The sequence below is a fragment of the Eucyclogobius newberryi genome, unplaced genomic scaffold (assembly GCF_026437365.1).
Source record: "Eucyclogobius newberryi isolate DKJ021-1_F unplaced genomic scaffold, fEucNew1.0.hap1 SCAF_8, whole genome shotgun sequence".
Classification (NCBI taxonomy): domain Eukaryota; kingdom Metazoa; phylum Chordata; class Actinopteri; order Gobiiformes; family Gobiidae; genus Eucyclogobius; species Eucyclogobius newberryi.
This window is the reverse complement of record NW_027316500.1, coordinates 22,713,879-22,735,351: the sequence shown is the minus strand read 5'-3', so window position 1 is coordinate 22,735,351 and position 21,473 is coordinate 22,713,879. Positions and strand designations below refer to the sequence as shown.

The window sequence follows — 21,473 nt, the reverse complement described above, 5'->3', positions numbered from 1 at the left end:
GCGGATGGAAATTAGCCCCTGTTACAATCCGGTGTGTTATAGTTTATGTTCATTAACATGCACTATCCTGACCAAATAAAGAAAACATGAAATGCCATATAAGGCACTAATATACAGATGTATAGATTTAGACATGAAAATATAATAATAATAAAAAAGTAGATTGTAAATATATATTTTTCAGGGTAATATACTTGGGCAGAGGTGAGAGTCATGACATGACTTGAGTCAGACGTGGGTCACTATTTTAATGACTTGGAGTCTTGTGACTTGAGACCACGTTTAAAAAGTATTTGACAATAGTTTTGTTTTCTCAGATACTCTCAGTACTTTCTGTGATACATTTGCTCGAAATAAACTGAAATGTAATCTCTGTGTTTGTGACCAGGGCTTTTTTATGCAAAGCCATTCACAAAAAGCATATCAATTGCAACAAATATGAGCTTTATTCTGTAATTTGGTGTAAAGGCTTGAAATCACTTGAAAACTCAAAGCAGAAGACTTGGACCTGACTTGGACTTGTGGGACATTTTTTGAGACTTGATTTAGGACTAGACTCAGACTTGAGCCTTACTTAAGATATGCAATGTCCCACCTCTGCAGGACCTACTGTGGCCTGCTGCCACTCTCTGAGGCGGACAGCCAGGTCAGGATGTGACCTTTAATAACCTAAATGTTTATGAAACAAAGCCTAATTAAACCATGAATGTATTCGGTGTAATCTCTCATTTGTCCAGGAGTGTTTTTTGCATTGCAATATGCAGTTTTATTCTTATGACAAGGCCAACTTGGCTAATTCTTGTAATTCATTGTGGCCTATATTTTATTGTATTAAATTGGGGGATTCATGTCCCCCCTAGTTTAGGATATGCATGTGTAATTTTAAATATGAAACATTGGGTGTAAGTCCACTGCTAAAAATGAAAATGCTGACCATACCATAACTTTAACATTCTTGATTTATGCAGGGATTATACAGGAAGAAATGGTCTGATATAGTCTGGATAACAAATTATTCTCATTTACCCCAACTGTAATTATATGAAGACAGCTTGCCTTAATCCTGTGCATATGGTGCCTTAGAGCTTTGTTTGTTTTCTACATCTGCAGACTGTCCTGGAGGTGGCAAGTGAATAAATAGGGATGCACCCTGCAAGACCTGGTCCAAGTCTCACCTAAACCTTCTCCCCGGCATCTCCCAGGCTCCACATCCCTCTCATCACTCACAACGCGTCCCCTGGGAGCCTGCAGAGCACAGGCCTGGAGGTTAGCAACACACTATCTATATATAAAGGTGGACCAAGTCTACTGCTGTATTGGCTGCACTAGAAGTTAGTTAGTCATAGAAACCGAAATAGAACTGCCTTGACAAATGGCACTGGAATACCTTATCGGACAATCCTAAACATGAGCACTGTTGACAAATCATACGAGCAACTTCATTCTTGAAACTTTTTTATTTTTTATTTTTTTAACACAATGCAGTCGTTTATTACACAGCAGTAATAAATATTTTTAATAGCATCGGCTGTACAATTCTACAACAATTCAAGTGTCAAGAGAAAATAAAACACGACAAAAGATACAATAAAAAGAATGAACTTCACTTTTGTTTTGTTTTTTACCAGCTCATTTATTGAGGCGCAATAATTAAAACGATTCCCAACTGCATTAAAATATGTAAAATGATCAATGTGTTTTAACAATTTCTTCCATATTAAACCACAAATTAGTCTGGAGAATATTGCTGCTGGACCGCTAAGCACTATTAAAAGCCAAAGAAAGAACAATGGTCTCAGCGTGAGGGAGAAACATTTGAATTAGGCCTAATTTGAGATTTAATAAACAGCACATCTTAATTGGTGTGTACATAGTATTTTCTCCAGGTTTTTGCTACTTGAGTGCAGCGTGTGTACTGCATGTGTGTGTGGTGTGCCGTTGCTTCATCAGGTACAAGGAGAGGTGTTGACTTTATTCCGAGCCTCCAGTAACACCACTGACTCTGATAGTTCCCCATCCCAGTGGGAATTCATTATAAGACAGCTAGAGGCTGCTTGTGGATGGTTACTGTGCTGCCCGTATGTTAACTTGTCGCTATCGCACAAGGCAAACATGTGGTGCAGCTGCTTTCTCTGGCTGTGGGCAACCTGGAGAGATTGATTGGTGAGCCTTCTGTTTTATCCAGGATCAGGGCCACATTCAGTAGACACGGTGCCTCCGGAGAAGCAGCCATTTTCCCCAGAAAATATGGCTCATTACCAGCACAGACAAAATGAAGGTATATTGACTTTCTAACATCTTCCAACATACCTATTTCTAAGCCATTTACCGACCTGTGTTTTTTAAGTCCAAAAATCTTTACTTCATTTTTACTGCAAGCGAGTCCAAAAACACTTTGTTGGGCCCGTGAACTCATCATCATATTTATGCCTTCTAAACTCTCTTGGCCTTTCTGTGCGAATTTTCCCTGGACATAAATACCGATACTCATGTGTGCACACAAACCCTTCCCCCATTCTAGTCCATCAGACAGTTTTAACACAAACCATTGGCCAGTGTCTGCTCTGCTCTGGGGCATGTGCTGTGTCCAGACCCTCAGTCTTTACTCTCACACACACACACACACACACACACACACACACTCACACACACACACACATAACACGCCAAAACAGCAAAGACAAACACAATCAATTATTCAACACTCTTGTTTTGGCCTGTGTGTGTATGTGTATTTCTTACTTATTATTTTTGTGGTTTCTATAGCATCCAGTGGCGAGCTAACAGCCAGGAGGCCCAATGGGTGAGATATGAAGCCCGATGACTCGAGGTCTGTCTTAGTCTTTCTAATTTAGATGGCAGGAGCGTAATTTGCATGCACAGCCTTCAACGTGGTCTCATTGTCTGAACGAGATTATCCTTGCGGCTCCCTGAAACTGAAGGTTGTCAAAGACTTGGCTTGGAAGACGAACCTTTGTCTTCTTGTTTATTTCCCCCGAGTGGAAATTTTCAGTGTGGTCATGTAGTTACAGAAGCGCACACATAGACTGTCGCTTTAAATGGTGCGCTGTCCTTAAGCTTTTATTATTTAGCAGCTGTGGCTATTTGACCAGGCTTTAAAAGTGCACATATAACTGTAGATTTATGCAGATCTCACTTTCACTCAGCCCCCTGGTCAGTGTCGCTTTTTGTGCACTAGATGGCACTATGGCACTTATTATTCAACGTCAACCTCTCTTCCCCGGGCTGGAGAAGAAAGTGTTGTGCTGCTGATACAAGTGGTGATCACAAATTGCTTGTTTTCCCCAAGCTAAAACAAAGTTGATAAGTATCTCAGGAAATGGCTTGCTTATGCACCGGTAGTAATAAACGAGTAGATTTTTATGTGTTTTTCATTTTAAAATGCCATTATAGTTGATGTTACATCAAGCTCTTAATGGATAAAAATAACATATAGAGGAAAGACATAATAATTGACAGATTTTTAAGGCTCTATTGAAAGTCGGACAAATATACTCAAATGAAATTGAACAGAAATGAATCATGTTGGTGGGCTGCCGTATATTAGATGTGAATCCTTGCAGCAATGATGTCCTTGTAACAGTTCATATTGTAAATAAGATGGGTTAAATTGCACTTGTAGCTTCCCTTCAAACAGTCAAGCCGGTCTCTGGGGGCGTAGCGAGAGTGCTGCCGACTCTTCCTCTAATAACGCCAGACAATGAGATCCTAGCTCATAACATAGGCCTCCACTATATAGAACAAGTATTGGGGGCTTAGCAGCTAATAAAGTGGCAAGTCTTCAAATCCATGTCAGAAGAGCAGAGTGCCACAGGGACCTTCATAACACTTGTATGTGCAGGTTCAACTGCGGTGTAAAGGTTACACATCCGTATTGTGCTCATCTAACCTGATGAGTTGCCCTAAGCCCCACAGTTTTTCAAGGTTGTGTTACTTATTTAAAGGAGCAAGGAGAAGATTGTCAAATGCAAAATGAATGTTTGAGATTCGCTCTACATCATGTATCGTAAAATCTAAGCAGGAAAAACACAATTGGTTTTATTAATTGAGGTTTCTAGGTGATACGCTTGTTTTGACACACTTCTGTTAAGGTTATTATTTTTGAGAATGAAAAACACATCAATTTTCTTGAGTAAATGGCACTGCCCTGTGAGTTCACTAAACACAGTGGCAGTAATTAGGCGTGATTGCTCAGCCTGCGTCTCCTAAATGGCTTTCCCTCCAGTGAACCTGTCCTTCACTCCGGCACAGACACTCCTGCAGCATTTCCACCCACTTTGTTTGTGCCTCTTTGATCCACACTATTCCAGTTAAAGTTACACCCATGTGCTGCAAGTTGAAACTTTGGACATTGTTGCTCTGGGGAACATTATACCCGTGGCGCCTTGTGCTTTTGTCCTTCCCTTTAGCAACAGAACTCTCCTATGGTGCCGGACAAAAGACTACTCACGACACCATTTTATGATCTCTGTGATGATACCGGTTCCCTTCCTCTTCCTTTTGCATGTTACACAGGTCTGCTGCTTCGCTAATCTAAAATGTTAATGTCAGAAAACATCATTGCAATTGCAGCTCCTCTCTTGAGACAATTGTTGATTTGGAGCAAAGGACAATGGAGTAAAAAAAGGTGTCCTTTAACGGCAAACAGCAAAACTAATTTAAATCAGTGCAGCCTTTTGACTTTTCCTTGATAGATTTAAAAATAAAATGGTAAAAACAGATGGTAGTAAGTTGATAATTGAATCATAAAACCCAAACCGTAATTTCTTTTTTCCAATTATATTGATGTGCATTATCAGCTGGACCACAATCATAGAGCTTATTGTGCACTGGGTGATTGAGGAAATATGACGTGCGCATGCCAATTTGCTTATGTGTGCGTGCTTGTGTACTAGAATTAGACATGCATGTTAAGTCTAATTGGAATGGCATTAAAAAACATTTTCGATACCAACGGCACAATCTAGTGTGTGAAACACTTTAAGGCGACAACAACAAGCAGGCTATATTAAAACAGGACATAAAGTGCTGCAGTGTCTTGCCTCTCTGTCTGTCTAATCACTATGAGAGTGAAACATTCATGGTACACTAGATCAGTTCAATATTTAATTTCTCAACAAAGACTACATGATGGAACAGATGCTCAAACTTTGTATGTTTCTCAAGAGAGGCAAAGTCGCTTTATAGATGCTATTGAACACAGGCATCCCGTTTGGGCTTGTTTCGGGCGTCTCACCTTTGCACAATTTGTACAGTAATGGATAAGAAGGTGTTTTCATGTGAGCATAGTCGAAACGCTCGGACTGAATACATCAATTGTTTACATCCAGGGGCACTGATGACTCAAGTAATGGGAAGCACATTAGACATGCACCGAGGTTGCCCTTTCGCCTGCATGTCACATTTCAAGTGAAAATTTGACTTGGCATGTTTACATAGGATTTCTTCATCTCCCTATTGAAACCCCTATGGGCAAGCTGAAGGTGAGGGGAACTAAGATTATTATCCCCGCGTTTCTCTGAGGAGCTTTTCTTTATGCACACCCTCACAGATGTCGACATTTGGTTAGGCGGTGTTCGGAGAAGCCTCAGATTATCCAGCGCTTCAGGAAGTCTGCTTGGCTAAAGTTAGGGCTAGTTACTTTTCCCTGCACCTTTCTCTGTGTGTGCGCTGCTACTGTTGGGAGACCTGGAGACCCCCATGCTTAGTCATACGTCTGAGCAAAGAAAAAAAAAATTCCGAATCGACTTTGTGCTGTCCATTCAAAATTAGTGGCTGCAATGATGTTCTCTGCAAACAGGCTGCCCTAGTAACAGGAAACCCAGCAGATGGTGTACTATATGTCATAATGCTATTAAATCCAACAGGAATTGACAATTGAAAATCCCACCCTGGAGTTTGCCTCTTTTAGCTTTGGCATAATCTTCCCCGGATTTCAATTGCAAAGTCAAAGAGAATGGTGGAGCACATGGGGACTAGTTATCTAGGGCAAACGCGGTCTAAGGTTGACAATGCAAAGGCTATGTTTATGAGCATCACACTTGCTATACCCAATGTTTCCCAGAGTGGAAGAACATCCTCCCCTGAATTCTATTGCTCTTCCCACGTCCCAGTGCTGCTGTGTGGAAAGTAGGCCAAGTGGAGCACCAGGGCGTTGCTTTTTTAAGATGATCAGTTTGTCAGTGTTTTTTTGTGAACGTGTGTGTGCGTGTGTGTGTATACGCTCACGGATGGCTATTCAAGTGGCTGTAAGAACAAAGAGCGGCATTATACAATTTGCTGCACTTCCGATAGCATGAAAGAGGGAGAGGTTCGCAAAGATAAAAAAGAAAATAAGGACGGGACAAGCACGGATGAAACAAAGACAAAAATTTGGCTTGTGTAGTCTAATTAATTTACTTCTCTATACTTCCACCTCTTTGTCGGAACAGAGGGGTCCCTTGCCAGTAACACTCGCAGGCAGGTTCACACTGTACTGGGGATGGCAAAGATTATTTTTAGCTATTGCTGTGCTACTTTCACCTTGACTCTGCCTCTGTCTTGACATCATAATTAACATTTCCGTTAATAGTAGTGCACCTCAATATGGAGATGCTGCCCTGTGTGTTTCTGCATAAGCCACAGTTTTACCATATGAGGTAAAAACAAAAAAACTAAAAAAATACATATATAGCGTTTGATGTGGACTCTTGCAGGTGAGTGTGTGGCTGGCAGCGCCTCAATCAGAGAGGTCAGCGGTGGAATGAGTTCTCCTGAGTGCTGTGGCAAAGGCTGGCGCACACATGGCAAGAAAAAAACGCCAAGGTTAAAGCTGATGCATCCCGTTTTTTAAGGCCACGACGCAACATGTGCCCATATCATACTTACTGATGAGATTTTTAATAGACCCCCAAGTCTGATTTGGCACCTGACACTTATATTAAAGAGTAAATATGGGCCAGTCAGAGCTGCATTCAAATATCCATCAGCGAAATGAGTGACGGCGTAATAACTTTTCAGAAAATAATTTGAGAAAGGCTCACAAAACATTGATGGACACAATTGGATACGTGGCTGCGAGAGCGCCGGTGCCATGGGTATTCGGTCATGTGTATTTTGGTCTAAATTTCCAGGGGATATTTTAGATGTTAATAGCCCTGAAGTGGTCTCGGTTTCTTATTTAATTTCTCTCGCCTTCTTTAAATGTAATTCGCCCACAGACTTGCGCCGCGAGGCTCTAAACCGCGCAGAAACTCTTCTCATCATTTCCACAGCAGAATGGAAATGCAAATTGTGCGCGCGCGGCCAATGCCCTTGACAGCAACTCACCACTGCACACAATTAACACGAGCTCTGGCAGAAGTTAGTGACGAAATGTGAGGTCACGCCGCGGTGTCAGGGGCCCGTGTTTGTTAGACGCACACAATGTAGACAAACTTTGATTAGAGTCACACCAAGTCAATAATAATAATAATAATAATAATAATAATAATAATAATAATAATAATAATTGGAATAATATTCATAGATTATATTTATATTCAAAATGTCGGCCTATAGATTACGTTTTACGCACGATACACCATGCGTAAAACCTGAGTCTCTAGTTCCCGCTTTTCCTTTTGCTAATTTCATACGCCATAAACATGAATATGGCTACATTTGAAACACATACGCAGAGACACGAACAGGCCTTTTGACTTTTGGCTGCCGTCGTGCACGTGGCAGCATCACCCAGAGCTGTGTGGAGCTGTGTTTGGGGGCGCGCACCGCTCTTGCCTCCTATCGACACAATGATCTCAAGTGTAACCAACGAGGGGCGCTGTCCGTCTATCAGCTATTACCACTTGACACCAAAAGCCCGAGTGATTGATCTCATCACTCACGGCCATTTGTGTTTTTACTCGTGTTATTAACAATAAGAGCGAGCGCGTTTTAATAGGAGATTTATATGTGTGCCACGAGGAATTCCCCTGGCGCGCTGGACTGTGCAGGCCTTAGAAGCCCAAACTAAGTTCCAATGCAAATTCAATCCAATAAAGTCCATTTTAATATTTGACAATTTAATAAACAATTGAATGCAGGCCTATACATTTCATTTTGTATCGTGGAGTCATAAAACAGACGAGTTAAATATATTGGAATAAATCCACAAGTGATGCAATTATTTACATAAAGCCTGAAAATATGAATGCAGCCGTTTTATGAGCACCTGCAAAATATATAAAAAATAAATGGGGCCTGGTGACAACAGAAAATGTCATCCTCTGAACAAAAGTGGGTCTAAACAATGGAACAAACAATGTGCAGTAAACACAGCGTGGGCTGCTGCCTGTTGTGGCATATGGATCTGGAATGATGCGTAACTGTAGGCGTTTGATTAATATTTAATAAAGGGTTGATTTTAAAACACGCCATGCGCTAGGAGTCTTGTTATGTTTGCTGATAACACTTCTACTTTTTCTTTCTAATCAGCTCATTAAGGCACAATGCAGGTGAGCGCCTAATCAAAGTGTTGTCCCAATAAAGTGCGCGGATGGACAGCTGGCCAGCGGCCGCCTGATTGACTTTGCCTTGACATCTGGGAGGCCCGCTGGCCCCTGGCACGCGTATAGGCTGATGTCGCCATTTACATGCAAATTTGTGGAGATCATGAGAGCCTCGCCCCGTAAATTCACACAAAAAAGAAGACGTCACCCTCAATACGGAGCAGGCTCGTCCCGGCAGGACGGGAGGTCTTCCAAGTCACCGCGTGGGCATTTTATTGGGAGCCACGCGCGTCCCTTGCACTTTGGTTTTCTCTCAGTGGTCAGGACGGGCTCTGTGGGGGTTCGCTCTTTGTGGCGAGTCAATAGAAAGTAAGAGAGCCATGTCATTACAGTGGCTTGAACATAACTCAATCCACAGTCTACAGTCAGCCGTCACTTACCTCCCTTCAAACGGCAGCGCGTATAAGACGTGCTAATGCGGCCGCCTAAAACAAACCCTTTATTTCACCTAATGATGGAGAGCGCATTTTCCACGGTGTAAGCCCAGCGCACAGATGATCCCACAGAATGAGCTGAGACGGATTCAGGCTCCGCGCCTCAGTGTGTGCAGCAGCTGACTCCCTCTCTCCACGTCCAGATGGCTCCTGCACACAGATTTGCATTCATTTTCCTCTCTAATATCTTCTGAAATAGCGGGGCAGCTGCATTTGTTGTCAAATACGGTTTAAAAGTCCCTTTCAGGACAGCATCGTTACCTACGTAACGGCTGCAGCGGAGAGCCATTCTCCCTCTCCAGTCAACGGTATCAGATCTAAGAGGATTTGTCTCAAAGTCCCCTAATTTGATAATCAGATTTAAATCGCCTTGGCGCGTGTAATCACGGGTTAACTTCTAATAAGCGACTTGAGATGTGCGCGAAAAACTGCAAAAAGTGTATTTGCAATCCCGCTGCAAGAGACGAAACAAGTGCGCGCATTTTCACTCACGTGTAATGAAACAAAGACGCACTTAATAACAAAAAACTTTGAATAAAAAAAATAAAATATAAATGTCAATAAAATATTTAAAATTATTATTAAAAATCCACAGCATAATTTTCTGATTGGGCAATTTAGAACGAGATTGTGTCGAGGTGAAAGCAACAGCTTATAATTCACTTATCTTTGGCAGCAGCTATTAACCCTCAGCTGCAGCGAGATAGATGGCAAAAGGATCCAGCACATCTCTCTTCCCCGCGCCCCTCCTCTTGTCCATCCTCTCCTCCTTTCACCACTAATGAACCGGACAGTGCTTTGGAAAATACACTGGAATAATAAGATTTCACATCAGAATAGAAAACACACACAACATGTTGTTTTCCTTTAGATACTTTAATGAGATGATAAAAGATGATGGCTGTGCTTACAAAAGAAAAAGGAAAAAAAAGTGTCCAAAAAGTGACCTCAACCACTCACAGCCATGACATTGATTTGTCTTGGCACAAAAATCCAATTGCGCACACGATGGATTATTACGCACGTAATTATGTAGAATGCGTGTCTCTACAACTATTTAATGTTTCCTTTAATACCAATAATCTAATACAATATATACTCACATTAATCTGATAAGTTTATAAATAAAAATACGCGCAATTAATTATACTTTATCCACGCTGAATAACACGCAATTAAAGAAGCGTAAAAGAAACTTGATCTGTCTTTGTTGAAATGATTTATGGACTGGATATTCACGCAGCTATAGAGATGCTCCCGACACATAACTGAATAAATCATATCCTCAAATCAATTTGTAGTAATCAGAATCAAATTAAAGTTAATAAATATATCAATTACTACAGTTCCTCTTTCATAAAACGCAATAAATCATTCGCCTCGCTTTGATTAAGTCCACTAAAACACGACACATTAAGAGGCTATTATTATTATTATTTGTCTGTATTAGTTTATTACGTGTGATGTTACGCCCCGTTCAATTAAAAAAGTCCAACTCACCGCGGCTGGGGCCTAAGCGTGAGGCAAAAGTAGCGCGAGTGCAGTCGGGCTCGTTTGGACGAGTGGAGAGCGCCCGCCGCCTGCCCGCCGCTGCTCTGACAGGAAGCGTCACAGCTCCATATTTGGTCAAAACCCCGCCTCCCGCCGCGTCACACTCTGACAGCGCCTCTCCCGTGGGTTTAGAGTTTTGGCTCCCGGGAAAGATTTCAGTCCTCGGGGAAAGAGGGCTTAGTTTTGCATGTTCCCATCCATCGTGCACGACGCGCAAGGGCCCCTTATCCAGCTCTCCTGTGTACGAGGAACACCTCCACTGGTGATCAGCCTTCGCCCGTGTGTTTGTCTTACGGAGAAGCAGCGAGCAGGCGGCAGCAGCAGCAGCACCGTGTTCTGCAGGAGTGTTTTTTTTTTCATTTACAACTAGAAGAAGAGGAAGAAGTCCTGAAGGTTTTGGATGCGGGTGCTTCAGGGATGTGGGCACTTTGAGAGCAGCTTCACCCACCAACACAAACAACTGACATCGATTTTTCTGTGAATAGCACCAAAAACAAAGAGGAACAATAGCAAGACAACAACGAAATCTTGTCTCTTCTTGAACACTTTTTTCCGGCGTGTGGATACGGCTCTAACTAAGTAGTGCACTTTGAGAATTGTTCACATCGGACGGACTGAAGAGGGAGGCAAGACCTGTGGACCGGGTTTGCTCTCTGTCCCGAGACCCCGAAGGATAACTTGGACGCTTTTTTAATTTCCTTCGCTTAATTTCACAGGAGGCTCGCTTTTTAAAAATTGTCCTAAATGTTTGGGATTCAGGAAACTATACCGCGAGGCGGGACAACGATGAAGGAAGAACCGCTGGGTGGACTGAATTCAGTCCGCTCATGGATGCACACAGCTGGGGTGGTGGACGCGAACACAGCCGCCCAAAGGTAACGCATTGCCAAAAAACTCATCTCCCTTCCCATGCCTCATCATATCGACCCCTCAATCCCCTGAATACTCTGTATCAATTACCCAATAAGTGCCCCCCCTTCGGCTCCCTTTGCCCGTCTTTCATTACACCGCATTATTGTGACAAATCAAGAAATCTCAAAGCCCAAATGTTTTCCATCCACTTCTCCCTCCATCTCGTCATCCCGTGTCTCCCCGAGGTGTCCGCTGCTTAACCGACGTGCTCTCCTCTTTCTCCCTCTCCTTGTTTCTCTTCCTCCCCGCAGCGGTGTCGGCTTGGCACGGGCACATTATGAAAAGCAGCCTCCATCCAACCTCAGAAAATCCAATTTTTTCCATTTCGTCCTGGCGCTGTATGACAGACAGGGTCAGCCCGTGGAGATCGAAAGGACAGCTTTTGTGGACTTTGTGGAGAAGGATAAAGTAAGCATCCTCCCTTCACAACACAATCAGGCACATGTGTCCAAATTACGGCGCTCTAAAAGGTTTTACCGGACTAGTCACGTGTAATATTGATTTGTTTTAAAACTCAATTGCTCCATGACAGACAGTCGTTGCAAAAGCGTCTGGACTTAAACTGTGTTTTTTTCCACCTCACATTAAAGTTATTTGTGACTCTTCTACTCTGTATTAAACCCTTTCTCTTGTCCAGGAACCAACCAGTGAAAAAACTAACAATGGGATTCATTACAAACTACAGTTATTGTACAGTAATGGTAAGTAAAGTCAAATCATATTTTAAACTCAAAAACACACAACGTAAGATTGTAGATATATTCTGAAATAATATTAGTAGTAATAATAGTAATAATAATAATTGCAATGATAATAGTAATGATAATAAAAACAATAATGATAGCTCAGTCTAACAATTACATTTAGTGATGATATTTGGAAAAGAAAAGAAAATTAATTACACATTTTAACCCCCAAGTTTGATATTTTACTTTAATTTACCCATGCATATTTTTTGTTATTTTATTGTGTGTTTTGCATAGCCAGTTGTTGACCTTTATTTTTCTCTTTTATTCCCTGTCCACGCAGGCGTCAGAACAGAACAAGATCTTTACATACGGCTAATCGATTCCATGACGAAGCAGGTAAGCTTTGACTCCACGTGTTTTACGCTTTCCCTTTTCATTTCACGCACGGCTCTAACTTTCATTTCCAAGGCTCGAACGCGGTGCAAAACGAAACACTTAAAATTCAGCAGCTAAACGAATTAAAACACGGGACAAATTGTCTGCATGTGGCACCTATAAAAATAAAATTAGCGCAATAACAAGAGGAGACAGCTTCTCTTCGCAGTGTTTAAGCGTGGCCATATCGCGTTGCAAAGTGAATTTTAGCCCGACACACTTTGATTTCTTTGTAGGCTCGGTTTGTCCGGCATTAAATTTTCAACACTACGCCTGCTCCATATGATCTGATTTGACTTTGCTGCCGAGGAGTCAAAAGGTGACGGTCCAAACTCAATCCCACATTTACATAGACGTGCGATTCCATCTTTAGAAAAACGGCAACTCTTTCCACTCATCCTCTAAACGGAGGTGAAACACACACACACACACACACACACACACACACACACACACACACACTGAAACACACACACACACACACACACACACACACACAACCGAGTGACTTTTAACCCGCAGCTCACGTCGCCATTATAGAGGTCTTCCGTGCGCTATGGGGCGACGCGCACAGGTCACCGTACGTAATTATAATTAAGGGAGTTAAAAAAAACACCACACACACACACACACACACACACACACACACACACACACACACACAAAGGTGGCGCTGGAGCCGGAGCTGTCCACGTGCTGGCATGTTTTTTACGCGCGCAGATTTAAGGCGCACGCGGCACAGACAAGACAACATTCCTGCGCGAATGATCAGAGTCAATGACGCGGAGCAAGCAATTTATGGATTTCTGTTTCTACAGCCGCAAATCGCCACATAAATCAAAGCAATATAGATAGATAATCGGCCTGGAAAAACACACAAAAATAACAGTGAAAAAAGGAAAAAGAAGCGCAAGGATTTGTCTGGATTTTAGGAGGAGACGAGGCGACCTGGTTCTGATATGTCAATGTGTTTTTAAAAAGTCGTTCTGAAATTGGCTTCACGCGTGATAAAAAAATAAATATAACAACAACAAAAAAAGAATTAAAAAAAAAACAAATGGATTAAAATAAAATATCATGCGCGCGTGATAATTCAAAACAATAGCCGTGGCGATTAAAAGAGTATTTATTCAATATTCCACTTGGTGCCGGTTCAGCGCGGAGTGTAAAAAAAGTGCCTCTCCTCAGAAATAGAAGGAGCAGGAGGGAAAGAGAAGAGGAGGGAGAGGAGCGGCACAACTGATAGCTCCACGCCATCTGTTTCAGCCAATGCTCAAAAATTACTCAACCGTACCGCCAGACACCGCTTTTTATCCACAGAAAGATCATTGTTAGCGGCTCAAAATAAACAACAGATTGCCCATTAACACTTTCCCCCAAATATCCCCAGATTATAAGCATATTGATGACACTTCTATTGGATCTGTCCTTATGAAAATCCTCTTCCCCTCTCGCTTCCTTTCCCTCTTCTGTCTGAGCCACCTAATAACAGCAGATTAAAAAAGAAACACAAATGAATTCAGCATGTATTATTTTTCTATAATTGCACTTTTATTGCCACAGCCACGAAAATGTTGTTAAAAAATGTTAATAGCGGAGATTTAATTTCTGCAAATATTACATTTTATAATTTAAAATGTGTATTAATTATTGTAATTTTAAACACATGGGAATTGCTGTGATTAGCTGACAATAATTCTTGCTTAGCCTCTGCACTTCTTTAATTTATTTGACTGTCCTGACACCATGCTCTGATTTGTTTTATTAAGTGCAAAAGAAGCAGGTCGCTGATTGAAATTAATTGTGAATTCTTGTGTCGTTTTCGTTCAAAGGCCATAATTTATGAAGGACAAGACAAAAATCCAGAAATGTGCCGAGTCCTTCTTACCCATGAAATTATGTGCAGGTAAGCGTTTGTTTATTATTATTATATATTTATTTTAGCGTGTGTTTTGTAGTTGTAAGCACATAATTCCCTTCTCTCAATAAGTTTTGACATGGTGATGTGATGCAGCCATTTAAGGCTCCACTTCCTGTGCTGCTGCTGCTGCTGCTGCTGACATCTGAAACTTTGATATGATCTGATCTCACTCTGATGTGAGAATGATGCTCCACTTTGAATGTGACAGTGAAAATACACTGCGATCACTTCAGTCTTTTAGAGAGACACACTTTTCAACATTTAAAGTTCAAGTCCTATTTGTTTATTTGCATGCTAAATGTATTTTTAAATGGAGTGAGTACATGCATACTGTGCTGTAAGCCTGCCACTGACAATATGCCTGCTGTTAAGTTATGCGCAGACAGAGCTTGCATGAGTTTTTTTTTCCTTTTTTTTTTACTGTTAACACAGAGTCAGTTCTCGGTTGATCCCACCTGTCAACAATGATCAGCGAGCCTTTTAGCGTCATTTAACCACATAAATCTCAAGCTCTCATATTGCCTTGCTATTCAGCGGTGTCATTGATACTAAAAGGAAAAACGTCTTTTGTTGTTATTGTCGAGCTCAGCATGGGCTTTGTGAACATTGAATTTGGATACTGTCGGTTAACCTCTCCTTTGTTGCACCGCTGCATTGTTCAACTTATACAGCATGGAGAGCAAGTGCACCCAGCTCCGATCATTTGTCTTTTTCCATGCATAAACTCATCACTCACGCTCAATTTATACATGCATCCATCACTTATTTGTGACACGTCGAATATGCTCCTGCTCTGGAGGTAATATTTATATGTCACCTGGAAGTGGCTTTTTCTGCACCATAATGAACTGCTTTAACTGCTGCCTAATATACATAAGAAGCTCAGTCTAATAACAAGTGCTGCCATAATACACCTTTGATATCTTACCTTATCATTCACACTGTTTTATTTCACTTCTGTCTCGTGTTTGGAAATTTTTACTCCAGTATTTTTTTCAGCTCCTCGCTCAGAAAATAAATCTTTATTATTACCCTGGAAAGGAATGTAAATCAGATTTATTTAAATAGTGTGCTTGACTGGCAGTAGCGTAGCACCAAAATCTTGTTGTTTTTCTCACAACACCATATGGCATAAATCAGTCCGATTCACATATGTTTATATGTTTTCATTACCACTGGAAGCTGCACATGATGTATTTGTTTATTTTTGCAGCTTCTAATCAAAGAAGTGAAAAGCAGCTTGCTATATGCTCAGGCTGGAGATGGTTGGAACATGTGGTGTAAGATAGATTAGTGCTTTTGAGGCCATAATTGATAAATGCCCCGCAGAAATATTGGTTGAGGGTGGCACCTTGCATCTCCCTCAGAAATAGCAGCTTGGCAATTAGAGGTAAACAAAAGCTGAAGCTGTGAAAAGTGACTCCCCTGCCTCCTGGCCCAATCCCCACTCCCCCCCTCCAACGCTAAGCCAAACAACACAACATGTTGTTTTCACCATTTTTATCAGCCATCAGCATCAATGCTATGGTGAGATTGAGTGAAGGAAATCTCTTGGTGATAAATTTTTTCCTCGATATCAGAACCACTGCGAGGCACTTAATAAATACATGTGGTTTGCGTGCATTATTTATTTATTTGATTTATTTCGCAAAGCTTTGACCTGACTCTTATGCACTGTCTGTCTCTTAGCCGGTGCTGTGACAAGAAGAGCTGCGGAAACAGGAACGAGACCCCTTCAGACCCTGTGATCATCGACAGGTAAGGCCAGTCTTCCTCTGGTGGAAATGTGTGAATGGACGGGCGAGTGGCTGAGAGCAGATGCACCTCAGAGCCCCTCAGAGCATCTCGGAGCACCCTACAGCGCATCGGGTGGGACCTGTGGGCCACGTGAGGTGTGAGAGCGCACCAGGGGTGTCTTTCCCAGGTACCTGTGTACTGAGGGGCGGTCACCACCTGGATAGGGTTTGTTCAATCACAGGTGGTTCAATCGCAGGAGGATCATGCTGGGAATACTCCTAATTAGCTTAGGCAACTTCACATTCATTTGGCTGGCTTCCTTTCTTTGTTTACGGCCGTGCTGCTTACACTGTCAATAGTTGTTTTTCCATTGACTGTTTCCTTCTCTCAGGTTAGCAGCGAGTGAAGTGCCATTAACTTTAGGAGGGTTTTATGTCCGCTGCTTTGTTGTTCAGCTTTAGGGAAGTTACCTACATCTGCTATAATTACTGCACCTCCATCACTCCCTAAAAAGACACGATGAAGCTGCCCGTTTTTACTTCACCTGACAGCGTTTAGAGATAAAAAGCAGATAAAAAGGTGAGGCAGAGGGGGAGGGCGGGAGGCGTGCGCGCGTCTCAATGTAACTCTCGCCACGTCGCAAGGAGAGACAGCAATGCTAATGTTTGACTAGACAGAATCACTGTTTGCTTAGCGGAGAATGCCCGGTATCTGACAGAGGGGACAACTCTCTTATTAGTAATCAAATAGGGCTGAGCAGTTGTTGCTGCCACTCCACTCCAGCGGCTTCTCATGCATCAGGAAGTAGGAGCCGGCTGCCCTGGGAGCCTGGATGGATTACCAGAGCTACTGCTGTCTCAACTCTCCTCTCGCACAGACACCCACCCACGCACGCACGCCCCCCTGTCATCCCCCCAACCATGTGCTGAATGTTTAGAAACAGCCACACTGGGCCATACCAAACACAAGCTTATATGGTTAGTATTATGCTAGCAGAGGCACCACGTTAGCGCTGAACTTGAGACACCTACTTTGCCTAATTTCCGGCGCTTTCATGTTTTCTTTGTGTCGCTCTGCTGCCTTTGACTGTTTAGAGTTTCGCGCGGTATTGTTCTTCAATCGGCAGGACAAAACATGTAACATAAGTACAATAAGCAAAATGAATGCGCAGAGCATTAAAGTCAAGAAGAGGGGTGGGAATAAAAGGCGAGGGGAGGAAAGAGGAGCGGGTGGATATTGTAAGCTCAACTGGCTCAGGGAGGGCTCGGATTTTCATTGTGACAAGGCTGAATAGGCGCAGAGTATCCCTTTCCGTGCACAATGAGCGGCTCTGTTGAAACACAAAAGCATATGTTACTCATTAGACCCTCCCATTGTCTCCATGTCGTAAGTATGAGGCCGTCAGCGCGCACCGACCCACACAGGTTCCCAGTGACTGCAGGAGGGGCGCTGCTGAAAGGTTGTAGGGTTTAGGGAGAGTTACCGACCTGACCAGAGCACCCTGGATGTGAGGATATTTACTCCAATTACCTGGCTATTCCCCGTGTGCATATGTTTTTTAGTTAAGGCCCGCGTGTTTTACAGCCATTCCTGTTACATCTGTCATTTTCTCATGCACATCATTACAGGCACCTGTGCTGCGGTCGCTGCTGGCAGAAACTGATTATTTCCAATTGAGTAGAACATAGTTGAGTGACATAAACCTAGAGGAGAGGTTTGATTGTTGAATCAGGCATGTCTCATCTGTCTACAATTACAGAGTGAAAAAGCGGCTAGCACTGCCACATTTCTTAGAGAAACAGTAGCATGGCCGAACCTTAAGAAACAGATTTGGAGTGAATCATTGATGGCGCTCATTCGCTGTAACATTTTCCCAGATGGTAAGAGGGGAAAGCGCACACAGCTAGCTGGCATCTAGCAAGACATTAACTGGCGTTCCCATGGATCTGGCATATCCAATGGAGTTTGGGAAACTTATCATTCCAAATGTGTCCTATTTTCCTGCGGTCAAGCCAGACATCTGTTTACCCTATTTTCTCTTGGAGTTTTGATACAGACTTTCACTCTGAAGAGGAAGGATTCTCTTAAAAAAAAAAAGTTGGTTAGACATAGGCCCAGCAGCTGTCACGAAGTTTCAGCACTGCTCTGCCCTCTAAATATTTCAACACATACATTTGATGCCCCTGGATTATTCATACTCATTTTTGGATGAAGAAAGAGCCTATTTTTGTTGCATTGGCTTGGTTATTACCCGTGACTTGCATTTCAACATGTTTTTGCATCCATTCGCTCTCCACCGAAACCCGTTGTCCTTTAATCGCGAGTTTACTTTTGCTTCTCCAAATGTGAAAATAAAAACTGCAAAGCTGCTGTAATTAATAAAAGTGAAGTTATTTTTAATAGAGACTAATCGCAGCACTTTTCCTATGGCTGCAGCCCTTTCTGGAGCGCCATAATCATCTCCCCTCTCTATAAATCCTACAAGGCTACACATGTCACATTTATAAGTTAATGGTGCCTTAAAGTAAGTGGGGGTGTAGGTTTATTCACTGGGTAATTTGAGTCTTTAGAATTATAGTGATGAGCTTCCCAATATCTGATGAGATAGATTTCCCATTTACAGTGTATGTGTAGTGTATAACCAAACATAACTCAATTTGCTATGACTCTGCTGCCCTGCTATCTGTCTCCTCTCCTCTTGCATATTGACGTTGTCTTCTCTTGTGTGAAAGATTAGATACGTTGTTGGGGCTTACACATGGATTTTGTAATAAGACGGCACATGTTGTTGAAAGAGGAGAGAAAATGATTCATTCGGCGTGTCAGGGTTCAGAGGTCACACTTTTAGAGGGAGAAACCGCGGCAATTTATTCACAAGTGCTCCGGGAGTAGGTGGTGGGGGGGAAAAAAGTGAGCGTATTCTCCTCAAATATGAATTTCTGAATCTAATGTGTGTTCATACGGCTTAACATGCTGTGTCAATTTACGCTGCAATTCAGGAGCGGGGCGGACGGGCGGATCCGAACGCGCCGGGTCCATTTATACCAGCAGCTACCGCGCTCCCTTTCACTTCCTGTCACAAAGGTCAAAGAGCGCTGACCTCTGGAGAGCAGCCGAGCCACTGAATTATTCATGACATTGACTTGTTTTTTCCCCGATTTCTCCCCTCCTTTTTTTTGGTCAGCACACCAGGCATTGCAGTGGGAGTCTTTTGATTCGTTTAGCTCATTTATAAAGGCCTCGCTGCACCTGTTCGTGTGTTAATGCAATTACAATCCGGCCTAATGTAAATTTTGCTTAGCTTTCCGTTATGTCCCTCATTAGCGCGCGGTGTATTTCCTAAATGACTTTGCGTTATCTTTCATTTGCGGAACACCTACGAGGTCATTTCCCAGAGTGCACTTGACTTGTTGTCAAGTTGTTTACCCGGAACAAAAGAGCACAGCTTCAGAGGCGTCTCGCGTGTGGCTTCCCACTCGGCCTTCGAAGAAACAAATCGGAAAATGTGCGCGCTCCCATCTGGTTTTTGCAAAAGCGTGATTACCTCCAAAAGCTGAACAAATGCCAGTATTTATAAGGTCAGCCCTTTATGTGGAAATGTGATGTAAATGAGAATCAGCGAAAGGGGACATTAAACAAAATTAAATTCATTGTCTCCTTTAATGTCATTTACATTTTTGGCTAAGCCCTGGACTGTCAAAGCGGATTTCAAAAACCATTTTAATTGCACATCAGCATTGGAAAGAAGGGGGTGTGTTTCTGTGGCGCCGGCGTCGTGATAACCTGCGAAAGGGAAGTCTGCTCATGAAGTACCTAAATGGCATGTTTTCACTGCATCTGAGCAATTAAGTTGGCACTCAGTAGGTAGTGTTAATCTAGCTTTTTGCACCCAGCGTCCATTAGTAGAGCGCGGCAACCCGGAGGTCACTGTTGTGATTGAGAGCTGATTGCTGCAGGTGTTCTTCCCGGGTTTTCACAGTGTGCGCTTGGAATAGAACAGAGTTTTTCTCCCCCTCAGCTTTACAGTCAGTCATTTAAAGCTGTCAACTTCTATAGGAAGTGTTCCCTATTTACACACATGCGCCGGGGCAACGCGAACACCTGCACGCACCTTTTTTTTATTTGCGCCTTTACAACGTGTCCATCTCAGCAATTTTTATTTATGGCCATGTTTGCTGTAATTCATACCGCAGATGTGAATTTCTTTCGGGCCCATTGAGAAAGGAGTGGAGAATTAGCTGGCCACCCCCGTCTTGATGTTTGAGTGAAGCCTGTCTCCCCGCGCCAGGGTAGGAAGAGCAGGAAGTGTTGAGAGCGAAAGCTGTACTTGGCAGCTCTCCTTTGGCTTGCACTTGCCGAAAAATGAAACCCAGACGTCGAGCGTGGCCCTAGAGCCAGAACCTCCTTCCCAGCACTCCAACATCCAGGATTGGGTAATACTGTTCACTAAGCAAAACATTACCTCAAATTATTCTCGCCCTGTTTTCTATTCCCTCCTCCCTCATGTCGGTTTTATCGCAGTTTGTAAATGTCAAGACACGTACAAAGACGCACAGTATAAATGATATTTTCCAAATTATGCTCACATGTTTGGGTTCACATGAGTGGCGGCTGAACGTAACGTGGTGCCTGACGCTCCCTCGGGAGACCCACCTCACTGGGGTAGGATTCCCCAGTGGCATCAGCTAATGGCAAGACTTGACAACAGCAGAGAAGCCGGGGGTGTTGTGTTTTACTAGCGCTGAGCAGGGGTGATGACTTTAACATGTGTGCAGGGAAAGACGGAGATGTGCGCGCGTGTGTGTGTGTGTGCGTGTGTGTGTGTGTGTGTGGCGTGCTAAAGAGAGAGGTGTGCAGTACGAAAAGAGTGGCGCGGGCCAACAGAGCGGCGGATTCGGCTCCAGCTTGACGGCAGTGAAAGACGAAACATGGTTCCACATGTGTTGAGAAAGAGCAGTCCATCTGTCCATGGAGACAACCCCTCCCCCCACCACCTCCTCTTTTCCGTCTCTTCCTCTCTGCCTCTCATGCCCCCCCTCCTCACCCCTCGCTCTACTCCCCTGGTTCACTGCTGACAGAAACAAGGCCAGAGCTGGGCTGATGGGATGAATGCTGGGCCAAGAGCAATACTGGCCCTCGCATCCTTGTACACACTCAACACAAAAGGTTATCAAACATATTTACTGTACGTTTTGTCTGTTGCCTTCACTGTGTTACTTAGCACTGTCTGACAGTGAGAGAAATG

General features: G+C 43.0%; 1 protein-coding gene and 2 long non-coding RNA genes across 8 annotated transcripts in view; 2 read left to right on the top strand and 1 right to left on the bottom strand.

Moving 5' to 3' along the window:
• The first annotated feature begins 1,007 nt into the window (after positions 1-1,007).
• LOC140351393 (uncharacterized) lies at positions 1,008-2,876 on the top strand. The gene is made up of 3 exons (XR_011925358.1): positions 1,008-1,266; positions 2,186-2,278; positions 2,767-2,876. It is a non-coding gene; the product is annotated as an uncharacterized lncRNA (long non-coding RNA).
• Positions 2,462-6,676, bottom strand: LOC140351392 (uncharacterized). Its single transcript, XR_011925357.1, has 2 exons — positions 2,635-6,676; positions 2,462-2,600 (listed from the first exon to the last, which is right to left on the bottom strand). It is a non-coding gene; the product is annotated as an uncharacterized lncRNA (long non-coding RNA).
• A 3,986-nt stretch (positions 6,677-10,662) lies between these two features.
• ebf3b (EBF transcription factor 3b) overlaps positions 10,663-21,473 on the top strand; it is a 67,950-nt gene continuing 57,139 nt past the window's right edge. For 2 of the 6 annotated variants that reach the window (XM_072436799.1, XM_072436800.1), the window contains exons 1-6: positions 10,665-11,409; positions 11,698-11,854; positions 12,084-12,147; positions 12,476-12,531; positions 14,403-14,476; positions 16,181-16,249. In XM_072436799.1, coding sequence (XP_072292900.1) covers positions 11,279-11,409; positions 11,698-11,854; positions 12,084-12,147; positions 12,476-12,531; positions 14,403-14,476; positions 16,181-16,249 — 551 coding nt within the window. In that variant the 5' untranslated portion in view covers positions 10,665-11,278. Of the gene's footprint in view, positions 11,410-11,697; positions 11,855-12,083; positions 12,148-12,475; positions 12,532-14,402; positions 14,477-16,180; positions 16,250-21,473 lie in introns of all 6 variants that reach the window. The other 4 variants (XM_072436802.1, XM_072436797.1, XM_072436796.1 and 1 more) reach the window with 3 other exon arrangements.